Source organism: Dicentrarchus labrax, unplaced genomic scaffold, assembly GCF_905237075.1.
Source record: "Dicentrarchus labrax unplaced genomic scaffold, dlabrax2021, whole genome shotgun sequence".
Classification (NCBI taxonomy): domain Eukaryota; kingdom Metazoa; phylum Chordata; class Actinopteri; family Moronidae; genus Dicentrarchus; species Dicentrarchus labrax.
Genome location: NW_026136719.1, coordinates 37,779,485 through 37,796,161, shown reverse-complemented (window position 1 = coordinate 37,796,161; position 16,677 = coordinate 37,779,485). Strand labels below are relative to the sequence as shown.

The 16,677-nt window shown below is 37.0% G+C and overlaps 1 protein-coding gene and 3 long non-coding RNA genes across 5 annotated transcripts; all 4 read left to right on the top strand.

The window, feature by feature from the left end:
* Positions 1-3,878: 3,878 nt before the first annotated feature.
* On the top strand, positions 3,879-6,366 carry LOC127351266 (CMRF35-like molecule 6). The gene is made up of 5 exons (XM_051378612.1): positions 3,879-4,065; positions 4,255-4,365; positions 4,500-4,586; positions 5,191-5,240; positions 5,641-6,366. The coding sequence occupies exons 1-5, from the start codon at positions 3,900-3,902 to the stop codon at positions 5,698-5,700; spliced, it is 474 nt and encodes a 157-aa protein (XP_051234572.1). The 5' UTR covers positions 3,879-3,899; the 3' UTR covers positions 5,701-6,366.
* A 1,376-nt stretch (positions 6,367-7,742) lies between these two features.
* LOC127351272 (uncharacterized) lies at positions 7,743-10,243 on the top strand. 2 transcript variants are annotated; one of them, XR_007880829.1, is made up of 4 exons: positions 7,743-7,948; positions 9,728-9,813; positions 9,913-10,038; positions 10,144-10,243. It is a non-coding gene; the product is annotated as an uncharacterized LOC127351272 (long non-coding RNA). The 2 variants fall into 2 exon arrangements; XR_007880828.1 differs by having other exon boundaries at positions 7,745-7,948; positions 9,732-9,813.
* Positions 10,244-10,249: 6 nt separating this feature from the next.
* LOC127351273 (uncharacterized) lies at positions 10,250-14,053 on the top strand. Its single transcript, XR_007880830.1, has 3 exons — positions 10,250-10,451; positions 13,748-13,819; positions 14,024-14,053. It is a non-coding gene; the product is annotated as an uncharacterized LOC127351273 (long non-coding RNA).
* On the top strand, positions 14,054-15,749 carry LOC127351283 (uncharacterized). Its single transcript, XR_007880844.1, has 3 exons — positions 14,054-14,112; positions 14,908-14,960; positions 15,726-15,749. It is a non-coding gene; the product is annotated as an uncharacterized LOC127351283 (long non-coding RNA).
* Positions 15,750-16,677: the final 928 nt, after the last annotated feature.

The window sequence follows — 16,677 nt, the reverse complement described above, 5'->3', positions numbered from 1 at the left end:
CCATCAAACGTGGTGTTAGTGAATTCAACTACAACCGAGTAATAATGATGGCAGACAGAGAGAGCACTCTGAGCAATTTTAAAAAATCCAGTTTGAAAATAGAAAATTGAAACACAAACTAAGAGGTACTGTAACGAGCAGAACTGAATAGTGTGTAAAGAGCTGTGGGATTAGTGACAACATTGTTAAAAGGAGAGAACTATGAGTGCTTGAACTAGTGTAAGTTTAAATGTATAGCAGCCAGCAATTAGCTGCTATAATGACCCCGATAACTGATTTATCTGGGTGGAGCTGGAGCAGCAGACATGCTACCAGCAACCACAAACACTGACAACCGGAGATGATACGCTGACTGCAGCACGTCACAGAGGTCACATCCCTTAGACGGCATAGTTATGTTATGTACTGGTTTAAGGAATAATGAATGAGATTAGATATTCAAATATAGTTTGGACCTATGTGTTTTATTAGAACACATAATTGAACGTCATTATGAGCAATCTTGACAGCCCTAGATTAAAATTCTCCAAATTACTTTAAAACACAGTTGATACTAGTTTAGACTGCTGCAGTAGCTCTGGGATTGTCTCAGTATCTGACATCATGTGAACTTTAGTCTTTGTCTGATCTACAGGTTGTGAGCTCAGGTCTGAAGTGAAGGGATGCCGAGGAGGATGGGTTGAATTCACCTGCAAATATCCCAAAACAACTGGAAATTATAAGAATATTGGTGTAGTTAGTCGAAGAGGAACATTCTTACAAGCTACTAAAAAGGATGTGTGGGAAACCAAAGACAGCATTTCCCTGTACCATGATACACAAAATGAAGAACTCAGAGTGGCCATCAGACAACTTCAAACCAAGGATTTTGGGGAATACCAATGTAAAGAGAAAGACAAAGACAGAGTGAAAGACAGAGAGAAAGTTGGTAAGAGACACTCACCTTTAATGTGTTTTTAATGAACTCAAAATTGAAACTTGGTCAAAATGTTTTCACACAAAAAAACACAACATAAAATTTTACATTATTTGCACATGTAATGACTCAAATGTTTTTGAGGCACATGGAGCCAATGATTGTTGATAACAGATTTAATCCTAAAAGGCCTCAGATATCAGATAAATTGGGTGACATTATGAATATAGTGACATTTATTCCTGAGCTTAAACATAAATCCAGTCTTTAGAGTCACTATCATTTTAAAGTCTTTAACCAACTGATATGTTAAATTGATTAATATGATTAAATGCATTTCATTCATAGCACAGTATTAGTGACACATTTTGATCAGCTGACTCAGTGTCACAAGCTTTAGAGAGAATTGTATACACTGGCATTTTCAGATGTTTTTTTATAATTTCTACTCCAGTGGTTTTATTAATTGCTATGGTTATTATGTTTTTTGTCTGTTTGGCCACTGTCTCAAATTCTTGCTGTAATTTAAATGTTATATATTTTCTGTGGACCAGTGAAATACAGCAAGTAAAATGAGAATTGAACACATCACAATTTCTCAGTAAATATATTTCTAAAGGTGCTATTGACATGAAATTTTCACCAGATGTCGTTAACAACCCATGCCAATCCACATGCAAAGAAATCAAACCATAGATGTCCATAAATTAAAGTTATGTGTAATAATGTGAAATGACACAGGTAAAAAGTATTGAACACATGACGAAAGGGAGGGTGCAAAAAGGCATGGAAGCCAAGACACCAGCTGAAAACTATCCAATAATTAGGAAAGCAATCCTGTCACTCGTCAGTGCAAATTAATATCAGATGGTTCAGTCCCAACTGATGGCCTATGGAAAGGTGTCTCATCACCAAGATGTCACACAAGAAACATCTCATGATGGGTAAAACTAGAGAGCCCTGACAAGACCTTTGCAACCTTATTGTTGCAAAACATACTACTGGCATTGGTTACAGAAGGATTTCTAAACTTCTGAATGTTCCAGTGAGCATTGTTGGGGCCATAATCCGGAAGCGGAAAGAACATCATTTCACCATAAACCGGTCACGACTAGGTGCTCCTCGCAAGATTTCTGACAAAGGAGTGAAAATAATTATCACAAGAGTTGTCCAAGAGCCAAAGACCACTTGTGGAGAGCTTCAGAAAGACCTGGAATTAGCAGGTACAATTGTTTCAAAGAAAACAATAAGTAATGCACTCAACCGCCCTTGGCCTGTATGCACGCTCACCGCACAAGACTCCATTGCTGAAGAAAAGCATGTTGAAGTGCGTTTGAAGTTTGCTGCACAACATTTAGACCAAGCCTGTGAAATACTGGGAGAATAGTCTGGTCAGATGAGACCAAATTCAACTCTTTGGATGCCATAATACACAGCATGTTTGGAGGTCAAATGGTACTGCACATCACCCTAAAAACACCATACCAACAGTGAAGTTTGGAGGTGGCAACATCATGGTGTGGGGCTGTTTTTCAGCATACGGCACTGGCAGACTTCATATAATTGAAGGAAGGCTGAATGGAAAAATGTACCAAGACCTTGATGAAGATCCGCCATCTACCAGGATGATGAAGATGAAACGAGGGTGGACATTTCAACAAGACAATGATCCCAAACACACAGCAAAGGAAACTCTCAATGGTTTCAGAAAGAAAACTAAAGCTGCTAGACGGGCCCAGCCAATCACCTGACTTGAATCCAATAGAAAATCTATGGAAAGAACTAAAGATCAGAGTTCATAGACGAGGCCCACGGAAACTTCAAGATTTGAAGACTGTTTGTGCGGAAGAATAGGCCAAAATCACACCTGAGCAATGCATGCGACTGGTATCTCCATACAGGAGGCGTCTTGAAGCTGTCATTACCAACAAGGCTTTTGTACGAAGTATTAAATACATTTCAGTAAATCTGTTCAATACTTTTTCCCTGTGTCATTCCATTTTATTACACATAACTTTAATTTCTGAAATTATTAGACATCTGGTGAAAATTTCATGACAATAGCACCTTTGGTAATATATTTACTGAGAAAAATGGTGATGTGTTTAATAATTATTTTATGTTCTAGTTCTGGTTTTGAAAACCACGACAGAAATAAAATGTATGTACTTGTTAAGTTTTTTTTTTAGTTTTGTTATTTATTTGCAGAGGAAGATGGTTGCCAGCAACAATTGAACCAAACTGCGTACAGAACAGCTAAAACCACCATCACATGTGATTATCCAGCAAAGTTTTTCTGCAAAGACAATGGTTTAATCTGCGAGGAGATTTTATCAACAAAATCTTCCCTAAAGTCAAACAGAAAATACAATCTCACAGAAACTGACAGTGGACTCAATGTGTCCATCAGTAATGTGTCCTCACATGATGCTGGTCTCTACTGGTGTGGAGAGAATGAAGGAAATTACCGAACTGGACTCGGAAAAATCCAACTGAAGGTTGAAGGTGAGCAGCACACATCTGACACTTCTAGGTTTGATTCACTCACACATACTGTATACACTACTCACAAAAAGTTAGGGATTTTCCACTTTCAGGTGAAATTTAATGAAAACGTCAAAAGTTGATGCTACAGTGATATTATATCATGAAAGTAGGGCATTTAAGTAGAGAAGTTCAAATTAAGATCACCTGGAAAGCTTATAGTGCATTTTTCTGAACACATTCTGAAATTTCATCCGAAAGCTGAATATCCCTAACTTTTTGTGAGTAGTGTAACTGAGGTCTCTCTGAAATATGTTGTTAAATACAGTCAATGCTGTCTGTCTACAGATATTACGACATTCACAAGGTCTCCAACTATTGGACAGAATTTTACATACTGGTGTGAATATCCAAATGGTGCTCTGATAAAAGAAATTCATCTGTAAGGGAGAAGATCCATCTATATGTCCACCCTCTAGTAAACACTGCACAGCGCAACATGAACAACGGAAAGTTTTCCATGAAGGAAGACGGATTAAAGAGAAATGTAACCATAACGGTGAGAGAAGTAACAGCAGACGACAGTGGGACATACTGGTGTGGAGCAGAAAGCACTGACACAAGACGCAGTAACACATTCTTCCACAGATGCTTGTTGACTGTAGGTGAGTGGTCACATTATTTTATTGTTTGGATGTAATCTGACTCCTGTTTATATGTAAACCTGACAATTTGATTACCAGGTTCATGATGGCATTTTCTTTCTTTTTTTATGGATTTTCTTTACCAGATTTTACCCAAATTATATTTCTTATTTTCTACACTTCACTGCAATCTGTTAAATCTATTTTCAGTGTCTCCAACCACATCGACACCCTCTATTACTTCATCAACATCAGATCATCCTGTTGCTACATTGTCGGTTGCTTCAACCCAATCAACCGTTGCACCTGCTGAGAGTGGTGGTGAGAGTGTTTTCTGAGAGCTGTTGCAGCAGAGGCAGAGGGGCAGGAAGATGTTACGGTTATTGATTTTGTGTTAATAGTTGTTTAAATAAGTTTATAATCGTCCTTTTGTTGTGTGCTTTTCTCTCTTGCAGGTAGCTCTGTGTTAACTGTCACCATTGTTGTGGTCATCTGTGTCGTTGTGCTGGCGCTGTTGCTCATTGTGCTTTTTTTCTACAAAGGTAAGAGATTTCCAGTTTGCACAATATCAAACACACACATTAACACACATTCAGGATACACACTTACCAGCCCCCTCGGAGAAGTTGCAGTCACAACAATAAACCAATTAATTGTCCTGTCACTGTAACTTTTTAAACAAATTTGACCAATCATTGTAGTTTCCTGCACAAAACATTGAGCCATACGTCACCAAACTCACGTTCTCGTTTGTAGTTGTGAGGATTCAGACCACGCAGACATGTGCAACACGAACGTCTCACATTTACCCTTCAAACTGTGAGATTTTATTCTCACCGGAATAAGCTTTACATTTTTAATTAAATTCACAGCAAAAAAATCATAACCATTTTTCTAATTTTTCACTTTCTCTCACAATATCATTGCAAAAAAAAAACACAACAGGCATCGCAATGTCTCAAATCTGATGTGGAATCAGGCATTTTAGGCCACAACAATCCCTAAAAAAGCCCCAAGAACTGTGTGTATACTATAGTTAAATCATAAAGGCTTTAAAAACAAACATTAGCAGGTGTAACTGTGTTGGTTCTTCCCTGGTCAGTAGATCCTGATTGTTCTTCTGTTTTCTCATTTTTTCTCTGTCAGGACTGTGTTCACAAACCACAAGAAACGGAGAAGCAAAGAACAACAAAGAGGTAAGTTTATATATTTATGTAAATGTCTGTAATTGGAAACGGACACATAGATGCAGGATGCCACAAGCATCAAAAATGTATGTTAGTTTTAATTTAAAAAGTCTTCAACCAATGCTTTGTAATTTACTTCAACCTACGACGTCTATCTCAATGACAGACGAAGACAGTTTGATATCAGTTGGATTTTGTATTGAGCACTGACTGTAACACACTGTGGAAGAAGTCTTCTTGTGTTTGTGTGTAATTACTCTCACTGCCAGAAGGGGGAGACAAACAAAAGGTTTAAAGAGCAATTATTAGTTTTGGGGGCAAACCAGATGATGTTAAACTGTATGGTTAATGCTTATTGTTAGGATTATTGATGCATATGAACTATTCATCCTGTGTTTTGCTCTGAAAGGATCGTACCTATGAGGAGATACAGGAGCTCCCAGAAGCCAGACTCAGGAACTGCACTTAAAACTATTTATGTCACTGCCAACTTTCCCACAAACCCCTCTTCTGCCCCACATCATCACTCCAACATCAACTTTCAGAGCAGCTCTGGTGACGTTGGTGGTGACACATATTTTACTGTGAGGGACGGTGATCAACATCCCACCTACTCAACGGTCAACCACCCATCCAGATCTTCTGCAGACCCGTTCTATTCTACTGTCAACTGAGGAAGGTCCTGGCAGTTTTCACCTCGTTCATTTGTGATGGGATTTGTGTTTTAATATTCAAACAATACACAGACTTTAGAAATTACATTACTCTGGGCCCTGAAGTAACATGAATGTGTCGGTCCTGGTTGAACTGGTCCATATTGAGGGTAAGGTTAGATACAATTACAGGAATATGAAAATGTAAAGTTTGAGGACTCGTGGTTTTGAATTAAAGACTATTTGGAAAAAACATGGATTTAACCCTGAAACCAAAAATGTTAACACTCTTGATTTATCTTATATTATCACGAGTAAAGTCAGTTTATTTACACAAATTACAGTCGTGCCATGTATTTATCTGTTTTAATGGATCCCTTTAATCTCAAATACTGAATGCTACAAGAATATTGTAAATCAAATATAAACATTTTAGATTAAAGTAATAACCAGTCAGTACGTCAACAGTTTTTAAACATTGATACCAAACATCACCCGCAGACTGATACTAATGTAATTTATATTCTGTATATACAGTTTATTCTATGTGCAATATGTTATGCATCAGTTGTTGTTTTATTGTGTAAAAACAAATCTTTTGAAATGTTCCTTTTTTACTAAAATACTGCATTTGTACAATGTGTCACTTTTTTCTTTTGGATTTTAAATAACACTGTATTTGATTAACAAAAATAGTTCATATAGTGATATTAAAAAGGTTTACCTTGCTTGGAGTGGTTGTCTTCATTCTATCACTGATATAACTAATTGTACTTGTACATGTGACTACATATAAACCAGAAAATATGACATTATTTAAGGGACATGCAAATGAACAGATGTCTTAAAATTTGACCTTTAAAGTACTCATCATGAGGAAATGTTAACATTTCTGCCAAGTAGCAAAATGCTGATACAGATCAGTAAAATGTTCACTGACAATATATTTTTCACAACATGTTTTCTCTACAATATCAGCTCATACAATGGATGGATGGAACAACCTTCCAAATAATGGACAACCTGCTCTGACTCCGGCGACAGCCGCCCACAACTGAAGCATGATATAAAAATGTAATAAGCAACAACATTCATCACAAAACAAACTAGCAAAAGAAATGAGTGCCACAAGGACAACACAATAACAAATAATAATATTAACATTTATAAATAACATTCAAAGTGAAAATATTAAATTAAATTAATTAGGCCTAACTTGATTTCATTTTTTCATTTGAAAGTCTGACCCTTTAGAATAACTCTGACCCTCGGACAAAGCATCTGACGACCCCTGCTGTAGATATTTGGTGGCATCCAGTTTAACAACAATCTTGATTTACAAAGATTTTCATGTGAACGATTTAATGGTCAGTGCAGGTTTCTTGATTAAAGTGTGACATATGGAAAGCTAAGTGTAAGGTTCCACCTCATTAGTGAGCATTTCTCCTGGTAATTTGCATTGTGAAGGGAATTTAATATGATTCACATCCTGTTTGCTTTATATAGTTTAAGTTTGATGATGCAAGACTGTAAAACAACCTGTAGACAGTGGGTGGGGTGTATCATGATTACTATCATTTTATTATTATCATTTAAGTCATATGTAGAGTCATCACAACTGTTTTCAGTTCCTATATGTCTCTGTTATAAACTTTTAGTAGCTTCTGGCTTTAAAGAACAATGTCTGCTGATATTAACACCGTTCAAATCCCAACTTCTCCTTTATGTATTAATAAAATTAAGTTCTTCCATTTATTCTCCCATTAACTTGTTTTTACATTTATAGACGGTATATGTAGACAGAATTAACTTATTACTCACATACGTAACTCACCACTCATTTCCTCGTAACTGTTATTTAGAGAAGGAATGTATAATGAGGAAGGAGTATAAAAATAAAGGGGAAGGACCAGTGTTTAGGTAACATACAACAGACATTCAAGAAACGCTTCAGACCGACCGACTGTAGAAGTGAAATAACCAGCTAGAGTTTAATATTCTGACCAAGGAGCAGCAAGACCAACATGATGAAGATCTTTCTGCTCCTCCTCTCACTGATGGCAGGTAAACAAATTATTAATACCTGATAACTTATATTACAGATGAATTAATGTTACTGCGTTGACTCTAAAAATCTTTTTTCAACATATTCTGTAAAGAAATAACACAAAACCTTTTATGGTGGACAGGCGGTAACATTTATGGGTTGTAATATAAAGGAGGGTTGGGCAGACGAACAAAATTCATATCACTGTAATTTTTAAGATTCTGGCAGTTTGATGATATATCACCTTTTTTATTTAAGTTTTATTTGTTTATTTATTTTGCATTACTCGGCCTTTAAATAGGCTCATATATAATTTACAGGTAGTAACATCGGTGCAGTAGAGACATCTCAGTTGAGTCAGAAATGTAAAAATAATATTATAAATGTATTTTATATAGTGCAGTCAGTTAAACGCGTTATTAACGGCGTACATTTTTTTATCGTGAGATTAACGTTCTTTTTGGCCTAGCACACTTTGTAGTTTTTTCACATGCTGTTGCAACAACTAGTAACGTTACAAAAACACTACACAACACCACACCGGATCTAGCTAGACCGGAAACAAAACAACAGGCACGCCGCACACACTTGTTGAAGAGTAGTAGACGTTACGTTTTGAATGGATGGCGGGGCGAGACGCCCGAAATGGATGCCAATAATATTCTGAATGGAAAGTTTACTTTTAAAAAGTTTCCAAATGGTTTCATTGATAAGACCAAAGTGATCTGTGTGTTCTGTGGTTGTGAACTGAGCTATCATCGCAGCACGTCCAGTCTGAAATACCACTCGATGGCCAAACACACAGCTGATGGGAATTCTCCGCCCCCTCGACAAAAAGAAATCAAGGGACATTTAGAATAGATAAAAATGTGCAATTAATTGTGAGTTAACTATGATATTATATGCGATTAATGCGCGATTAAATATTATAATCGTTTGACGGCACTAATTTTATAAGATCTATACTAAGATTTTAGGAACGGAGGCTTTTCCAGATCTTTCTCAGAAATTACCTGAATAAATAAATAAAAATCAATCAAATCTGTGATTAATTAAGTGTTTGATCCAGACAGTGTGTGTTTTATTGATATCGGTCATATTCACAAAAACTTTTTTCTTTGATCTACAGGCTGTGAGGCCTTAACTGAAGTGAAGGGATGCAGAGACGGATGGGTTGAATTCTACTGTCAAATATAAAGCAAGTGAAACATACCAAATAATCGATGTAGTTCCTCCCAACAATTCAGAAATAGGAAGTACTCAAAAGGAGTAACAAAGGCAGATATTCTCTGTATCATGATACAAAAAAATAAAAGACCTCAAAGTGGCCATCAAACAACTTCAACAGGAGAACTTTGGGGATTACAAGTGTGAATTTTATCAAGGACAGAACTCATCAGACGAAGTTAAAGTTAAAGTGAAAGCTGGTAAGAATTGTTTTGTATTACTCTCTCTCTCTCTCTCTCTCTCTCTCTCTCTCTCTCTCAATGTCCTTTGCTAATTCATTGTGTAACTATGTTAAAGAGCTAGAACTTTCCCTCCCAGAATATTTTTTAAATGATTTTTAAAAAATGCAACAAGCAGCAACAACTGTGGGAGTCGTGGCATTGAGGCTGCGTAGTGTGTCACATTTCAGAAATAAAGCCTGCCTGTAGTTTGGTGATAGATTAAAAAGAACTGAGGTATTACACAAGCAAACTATCTCAAAAACAGACATTTCTTCCCAGACTTTGGAAATAAAATTCCACATAATGAACAGATTTCACATATTTTCCTTTTTCTTTTCCTCTGCAAAGAAAGATGGCTGCCAGGGATTTCTTCAAACTGCGTACAGAACGGCTAAAACCACCATCACATGTGATTATCCAGGAAACAAACACAGGTCCAGTGTCAAGTTTATCTGCAGAGAATAAATTCACTTGTGAGGAGATTTTATCAACGAGATCTTCTGTAAAGTCAAACGGGACATTCACTCTCACAGGAACCAACAGAGGATTCAGTGTGTCCATCAGTAATGTGTCCTCACATGATGCTGGTCTCTACTGGTGTGGAGTGAATGAAGGAAATTACCGAACTGGACTCAGAAAAATCCAACTGAAGGTTGAAGGTGAGCAGCACACATCTGACACTTCTAGGTTTGATTCACTCACACATATAACTGAGGTCTCTCTGAAATATGTTGTTAAATACAGTCAATGCTGTCTGTCTACAGATATTAGGACATTCACAAAGTCTCCAACTATTGGACAGAATTTTACATACTGGTGTGAATATAAAAATGATCCTCCGATAAAGAAATTCATCTGTAAGGGGAAGATCCATCTATATGTCAACCACTGATCACTACACAGCAAAAGAAGAACACAAAGTTTTCCATGAAGGAAGACAAAGAGAAGAGAAATATCACCATAACAGTGAGAGAAGTAACAGCAGACGACAGTGGGACATACTGGTGTGGAGCAGAAAGCACTGACAGAAGACGCAGTAACACATTCTTCCACAGATTCTTGATGACTGTAGGTGAGTGGTCAAATGCTGCTGCCTCCTTCTGGTTGTTTATTGGGTAAACTGAGATAAATGAAGCCCTTTTAAAGTCATTACCTTTTTATTTGACAATTCTTTTGATCCCCTAATCATTACACAAGGTTATACTACTCTGTTCAATACTTTATTTTTACAAAAGGTCATCCCTACTCCTCACAGCTATCAAAATGTTTTGTTTCCTTTAATAAATACTCATCAATTATAAGATTTGTTCTGTTGAAACTTGCAGAACATTTCCCTCCCTCTTGGAACCCTTGGGGAACATGTATTGCATATCGCAATCAAGTTGTCTACATCTGCAAAGCGTCATTTTTTACTTGACACGCTGTCAAGTTCTCCCTAGGTTTTGCCTCAGCTCCTGCCCAAACTTGAAAATAGCCTGGATCTCTCTTAAAGTTGCAAAGGGACAACTCAATCTTCTTGTCTGTTTTTATTTTCAGTCTTCATCGAAACATTTGTTTAATTATGCAACAGATCTCTTGTAGATAGATAGATAGATAGATAGATAGATAGATAGATAGATAGATAGATAGATAGATAGATAGATAGATAGATAGGTTGCTAACCTTAAAAGAAACAGAAATGTACCAAAAATGCAATTATTTTCCATATAATTCAATTATGCAACAAAATCACTTCTTTTAATAAATTAAAGATTTCTTAATTCTGATGTACACTTTTTACTTAATTCTCTCATTTAAACAAAATCGCTTATTTAAATAAATTACACATTTAAAAATGTCTACTAATTTAACTAATTCTTAATTAGACTCACGTTATCATTCACAAGAGTTAATGAAGTAACAAAGTAAACCATAGATTAAGCAAATTAGGCTGATGATGTGACTAAACATTTCAAATTGTTCTTAACATTAATAAACTCAGGGGTCACATCAAAATCAAATATTCAATATTAAATAATCATATTTATTCATTTATTCTCAGCAGTGGCGTCCTCTCGTATCTCACGTCCTGACCTGCTGCCTTCCCTTTGTTTGGCCAAGACGCCGACTTTTTCCCACAGGTGGTTGTAATCAGGGGTGGAAAGTAACAAGTTACATTTACTCTCGTTACTGTAATTGAGTAGTTATTTTGTGTACTTGTACTTTTTGAGTAATTTTTAAATTCAGTAATTTTACTTTTACTTAAGTACATATTGTTGGAAGTAATTTACTTCACTACATTCTAAATAGCTTCCGTTACAAAGTAAAAATAAATAGATGAACTTGCACTGCGTCTGCGCGCCAGTAACGGTCCATCTGATTGGCTCTGGACAACTGCAGCGCCAGAAGGTCAGAAACATCGAGACGTTGGTGCCACAGAGGAGCTAGCTAAAAGATGATGGAGACGGATGGAGACAAGAGTATCGATGGAGAAGGGTTGAATTTGGGACACAGAGAGACGCACGGAGAACGTGAGGCCAATCCCTGGACAAACTTAAAGGACTTCTTTGAGTTCAATTCTGCTAATGACAACAATTTCATCATGCAATGTAAACTTTGTATCCCGAAAGAGACGCAGCTATCCACCTACAAAAACTCTGCTTCCAACCAGCACAAGCATTGCTTTATGTCATATAGGCTGAGTCCGGCTGAAATCGCCTTCTTGACCCAGTACTGCACAGTGATGAAGCCTGTGACGAAGGCCTTAAACATCCTTCAGTCAGAGACGAACACACACACGGGATGGCTGCTGCCAGTGATCTTCCAGTTAGCAGCAAAACTCGGACGACTGGAAGTATCCTGCAGGTTGTGCCTACCATTAGTCAGAGCCATTCAGGTGGGATGATGGGAGACCCTGAACTGATAGCTGCAGCCATCCTTCTGCCAAAATTCAAGACCACTTGGACTGAGAAAGCAAACGTCATAGAAGCAGGTATGATTTTCATCACTTATTATTAAAGGTATCATTTGGATTATTGGTGGGCCGGGGATGTATAAACTACATATAGTCAGTGTATCACCTACTGTAGATGCTGGTCACCTCACACACAGTTTGAAGAAGAGGAGTCTCCACTTCTTTAGCACTTCAACCTTTAAGAAGGCTTGGTCCAATATCATACATGCAACAGAATAATGAGCCTGTCTACATGAGTGTAGAGAATGTTTTGGTTTTTGTAATGGCAACATTATGAGTGTGCTTTGTGATTGTGATTTCAGATGAGGACGATTTATTCTCATCACTGAAGTCCAAAGGTCAAAAGGCACAAGTGAGCTAGATGGGTTCCTTGCCTGTGTCTCAGACAAAATGGACCTACTGAACTCTTTTCCTCTCATCCAAAAAGCTCTCTCTCAAACTCAACACTGGCCTGCCTGCTTCTGCTGCTTGTGAACGCATCTTCAGCTGTGCTGGACTGCTGTTCACTGCAAACCCAGCTAGAATGAGCTCTACTTGAAGACCAGCTCCTGCTCAAAGTAAATAGCAAGTTCATTGAGTAATTAAGGAGGAACTGTAACTGTATCTGTGATCTAGTCGTTTCTTTAATAAAAAATGTGAGTTTGAGCTTTGTGTATGTTCTTGTACTTTTTTTTTTATTGTATGGGGAGAGAGTACATTTTAAATGAACTACTTTTTTACTTTTACTCGAGTAGATTTTACACCAGTACTTTTACTTAAGTAAAATTTCATCAAGGTAACAGTACTTTTACTTGAGTGGATTTTTTGGTACTCTTTCCACCCCTGGTTGTAATGAATGAATGACGTTTCCCTCATTTTTTTGTTTGGTCAGCGGTATGCGGTTTAATCACTCCACCGGAGACTGTAGTTTCCTCCAGCTGCTTTTCCTGAGTTTTAACTCAACTACACGCCTTTGAAAAACAACGTAATTCTATCCCACCTTGCCTCACCTCGATTCGCCCACATCCTCTAACACCACCCAACTAAACTCCTAAACGTTTTCTTGACCCTCCACAACTTTCTCACTACTTGCCCAATTGAGAATGTGCAACTCTCAACAGAGACCAGAAGGAAGTGAGATGGCTCACTCTTTAGTTACTTCCATCAGCTCTAGAAAAATGCAGTTCAGTTCAGATTTTTCCCCACTTGTCCGATCGGGCCAGTGAGTTACCCAAGAGGAGTGTTATTTGTGGGCAATCCTTATTGTTGAGCCCTAAAATTAGGAATAATATGTTTATAATGCTGCTGTCTGGCACTCCTGTTGGTTTTTTCTTAAATACCTAATTTATTTCCTCCTTCTTAGTTTGACAATTCAAACCTTGTAAATATGTTGTTGTTTGCAGGCACAACTAAAATACATTTCTGTTTGTTTTCAGTGTCAACAATTCCCTCTGCAACCTCATCACCACCTGTAACACAACCAGCTATTGTTTCTAATGACGCCTTTGGTAAGTAAGCATGTTTGTTATTTTAAACCTTCAGGCCTAAATCTAGTTTAGAAACAGAACTAAATGACAATGGGGAAATACCTCTCACTACAAACAGTTAATCATTTGTAAAATCCCTCAACACAACCAGCTCTGAATGTTAATGCTAGGTGTTGATGGGGTTATTTTTGGATGTATTATTTGATGTCTTGTTTTCTTGTGCAGATCTCACATCTGTGCAGACCATTGCTCTGGTCTCTCTCTGGATGTGCTGCTGTTGCTGCTGATGCTCACTTCATACTTCATCTACACACGTGAGATAGTCCTTCACTAGCTTTCATCAAACACCTCCACTCACACACAAACAGACCATAAACACATTTTAACCGTAACAACAAAATATATTTTATGGGCCGGGTACGTGGAGTGGGTTTCATTAATTCAGATAAATTAAGTGTTCAAACTTTAAAGTGGCAGCCCTATCATGTAAAACAGTAATAAAAGACATTGTTATGGGTTCCAGTATATTTTCAGGCCTCCTCCATAATGTACCAAAAGCTATAGTAGTAGCAGTATCTTAGCCTCCGGTTCCTTCGACTCAGTGGGTTTTTGGTTAGATGGTTGTGATTGTAGATTTTAATTAAAGGATTTTAAGTCCAGTGTGTAACATTTAGGAGGATATATTGGCAGAAATGGAATATAATAATAATAGATATGTTTTCATTAGTGTATAATCACTTGAATATGGGAATTGTTGTGTTTTTGTTACCTTATGATGAGCTGTTCCTATCTACACACTTGACAGCTTGTTCTCATTTCCAGGTCATTAAATGACGATGCGAACAGTGTTCAGTTAGTTTATCTGCAACTTCATCTCTAGATGCCACTAAATCCTAACACTGGTCCATTAATTACAAGTTGGATGTTTAGTGTTGACGTTGAAGTCATGCAACCATGTTGTAGTTATGTAGTCCTAACATTGCGTTTGCACGAATAGAAAAATCCCTGTAGCACTCTATACTTTATCTACATGAATACTGACAATGTATGGTCATTTCTCATTCATTTCTACTACAAAACCATTTCTCTTTCTTTCCTGTTTTTGACAGGTTTTGCACCTTGTAAGAAAACAAGGAGAGGAGCATGAAGGAAAAGCAAAGAGGTCAGTGTATGAAATATGAATATAAATATATATTATTTAAGTAACAATTACATCTAAGCTATACCCAAAAGCAGTGTTTTGTTTACCACACAAGATTCATATTATATAAATGATTAGAATAATACATAATAAATAATAATTGCTGGTTGTGAGGTTACTGCAGGGATGTCAGGGACGTAAACAGGTTTGCAAAGGTGGACCCATTCAGGACTGGGTAGCGTCCACACCATCAACATTTTTGTTTTCAGTATAAATAGTGTTTACTGTCACATTCTGTGCGGCTGAGACTAAACATTTTACTTTCTTCACCAGATGGAAATAAATCTATACGGAGTGACTGGAAAAAACTCAGAGCCAATAGTGCATTGTTTGCACGTTTATGATATTAATTTCATTTTAAATATACATATTTTAACAGCCAGCTCTTAAATGCTAACATAAAAAGTGGTAATGAATCTGAATGTGTCCAGAACTACCAGCAAGGACTGAACTGGTTTAATTATTTCAACACAGTATAACATCACACTACATGTTGTCTTACAAACATAGTTAACAGTTACTTATAGTGGCTAAACCAATCTGCTCCGTGGCACACAGGGACCTACTCCCGAACAAAGTTTAATTGACATTGTGCATTTTTTGCGTTTATTGAAAAAATAAAAATAAAACTGATTGCCATCATTTGGGGAAACCTTGTTGTTGTTTTAACACTGTACTTAAATACTAGACTAAACACATTTAATATTTTGTTCCATTTTATTTAAGAGGTGAAGAAGGCACAGGAGGGAGTGTTATTGCGAGTCCCAAAGTCTCCAGTGTGCCAGCTTAACCCCCCGGTATCCAGTCAGCCAGGCCCCAGTTTGTTTTAGTTTTCATGTTTAGCCTCTACTTTGCTGGCTTGTATGTGGTATTAGTATTAGCGTATGCTACTTGGAGTCAGTGTTTGTGTGTGTCTGTTCAGGAACATGGTGGTTTATGTTGGTTATAGTTTTTAACCATTAGTGAGCGGCCTGTTACATTTGATGACCTCTCTGCTGTATATAGCTGATATTGTCTATAATTGTGTAAATATAAGTGACACTGAAACTCTTTGTCAGACTCTTAGTTTCCATCTCATAGCACAATATTAGCAGTTGATAAAAACATGCATATGAAATCTAGATTGGCATGTGGATGCGGCATCGTTGGTCTGATAGCCAATGAGTTTATACTTCAGTATCTGCCCCTGATACCGTTACTGGATCCGATCAGTCCCATCTCTACTCCTTAATGTCAGTCCTGGCTTTGCAGGTCCAGATTTGAGGACAAGGTTGGATATCATGACGAAAAAATGTACAGTTAGAATCTAAATTATAACAAAGATATGGATTAAATTCTGGATTTTTAGTCTTCAGTTAGTGTCTTTATTCTCACTAGTAAGCACTTGGCGAAAAGTGAGGTTTAGGTTTAGTTTATTTACACAAATAAAATAACCACCAGTACTACTTTTGCATTAGTTTTTCAGACTTGGGTAAACATCAACGACAACCAAAACATCCTGCCTACAGCCTCACCTGCAGACTGATATTAATGTAATTTATATTCTGTATATAAAGTTTATACTATATACTAATATGTTATGCATCAGTTGTTGTTTCATTGTTTAAAGATGAATCTTTTTGAAATGTTAATTTTTACTAAAATACTGCATTTGTACAATGTGATACTTTTTTCTTTT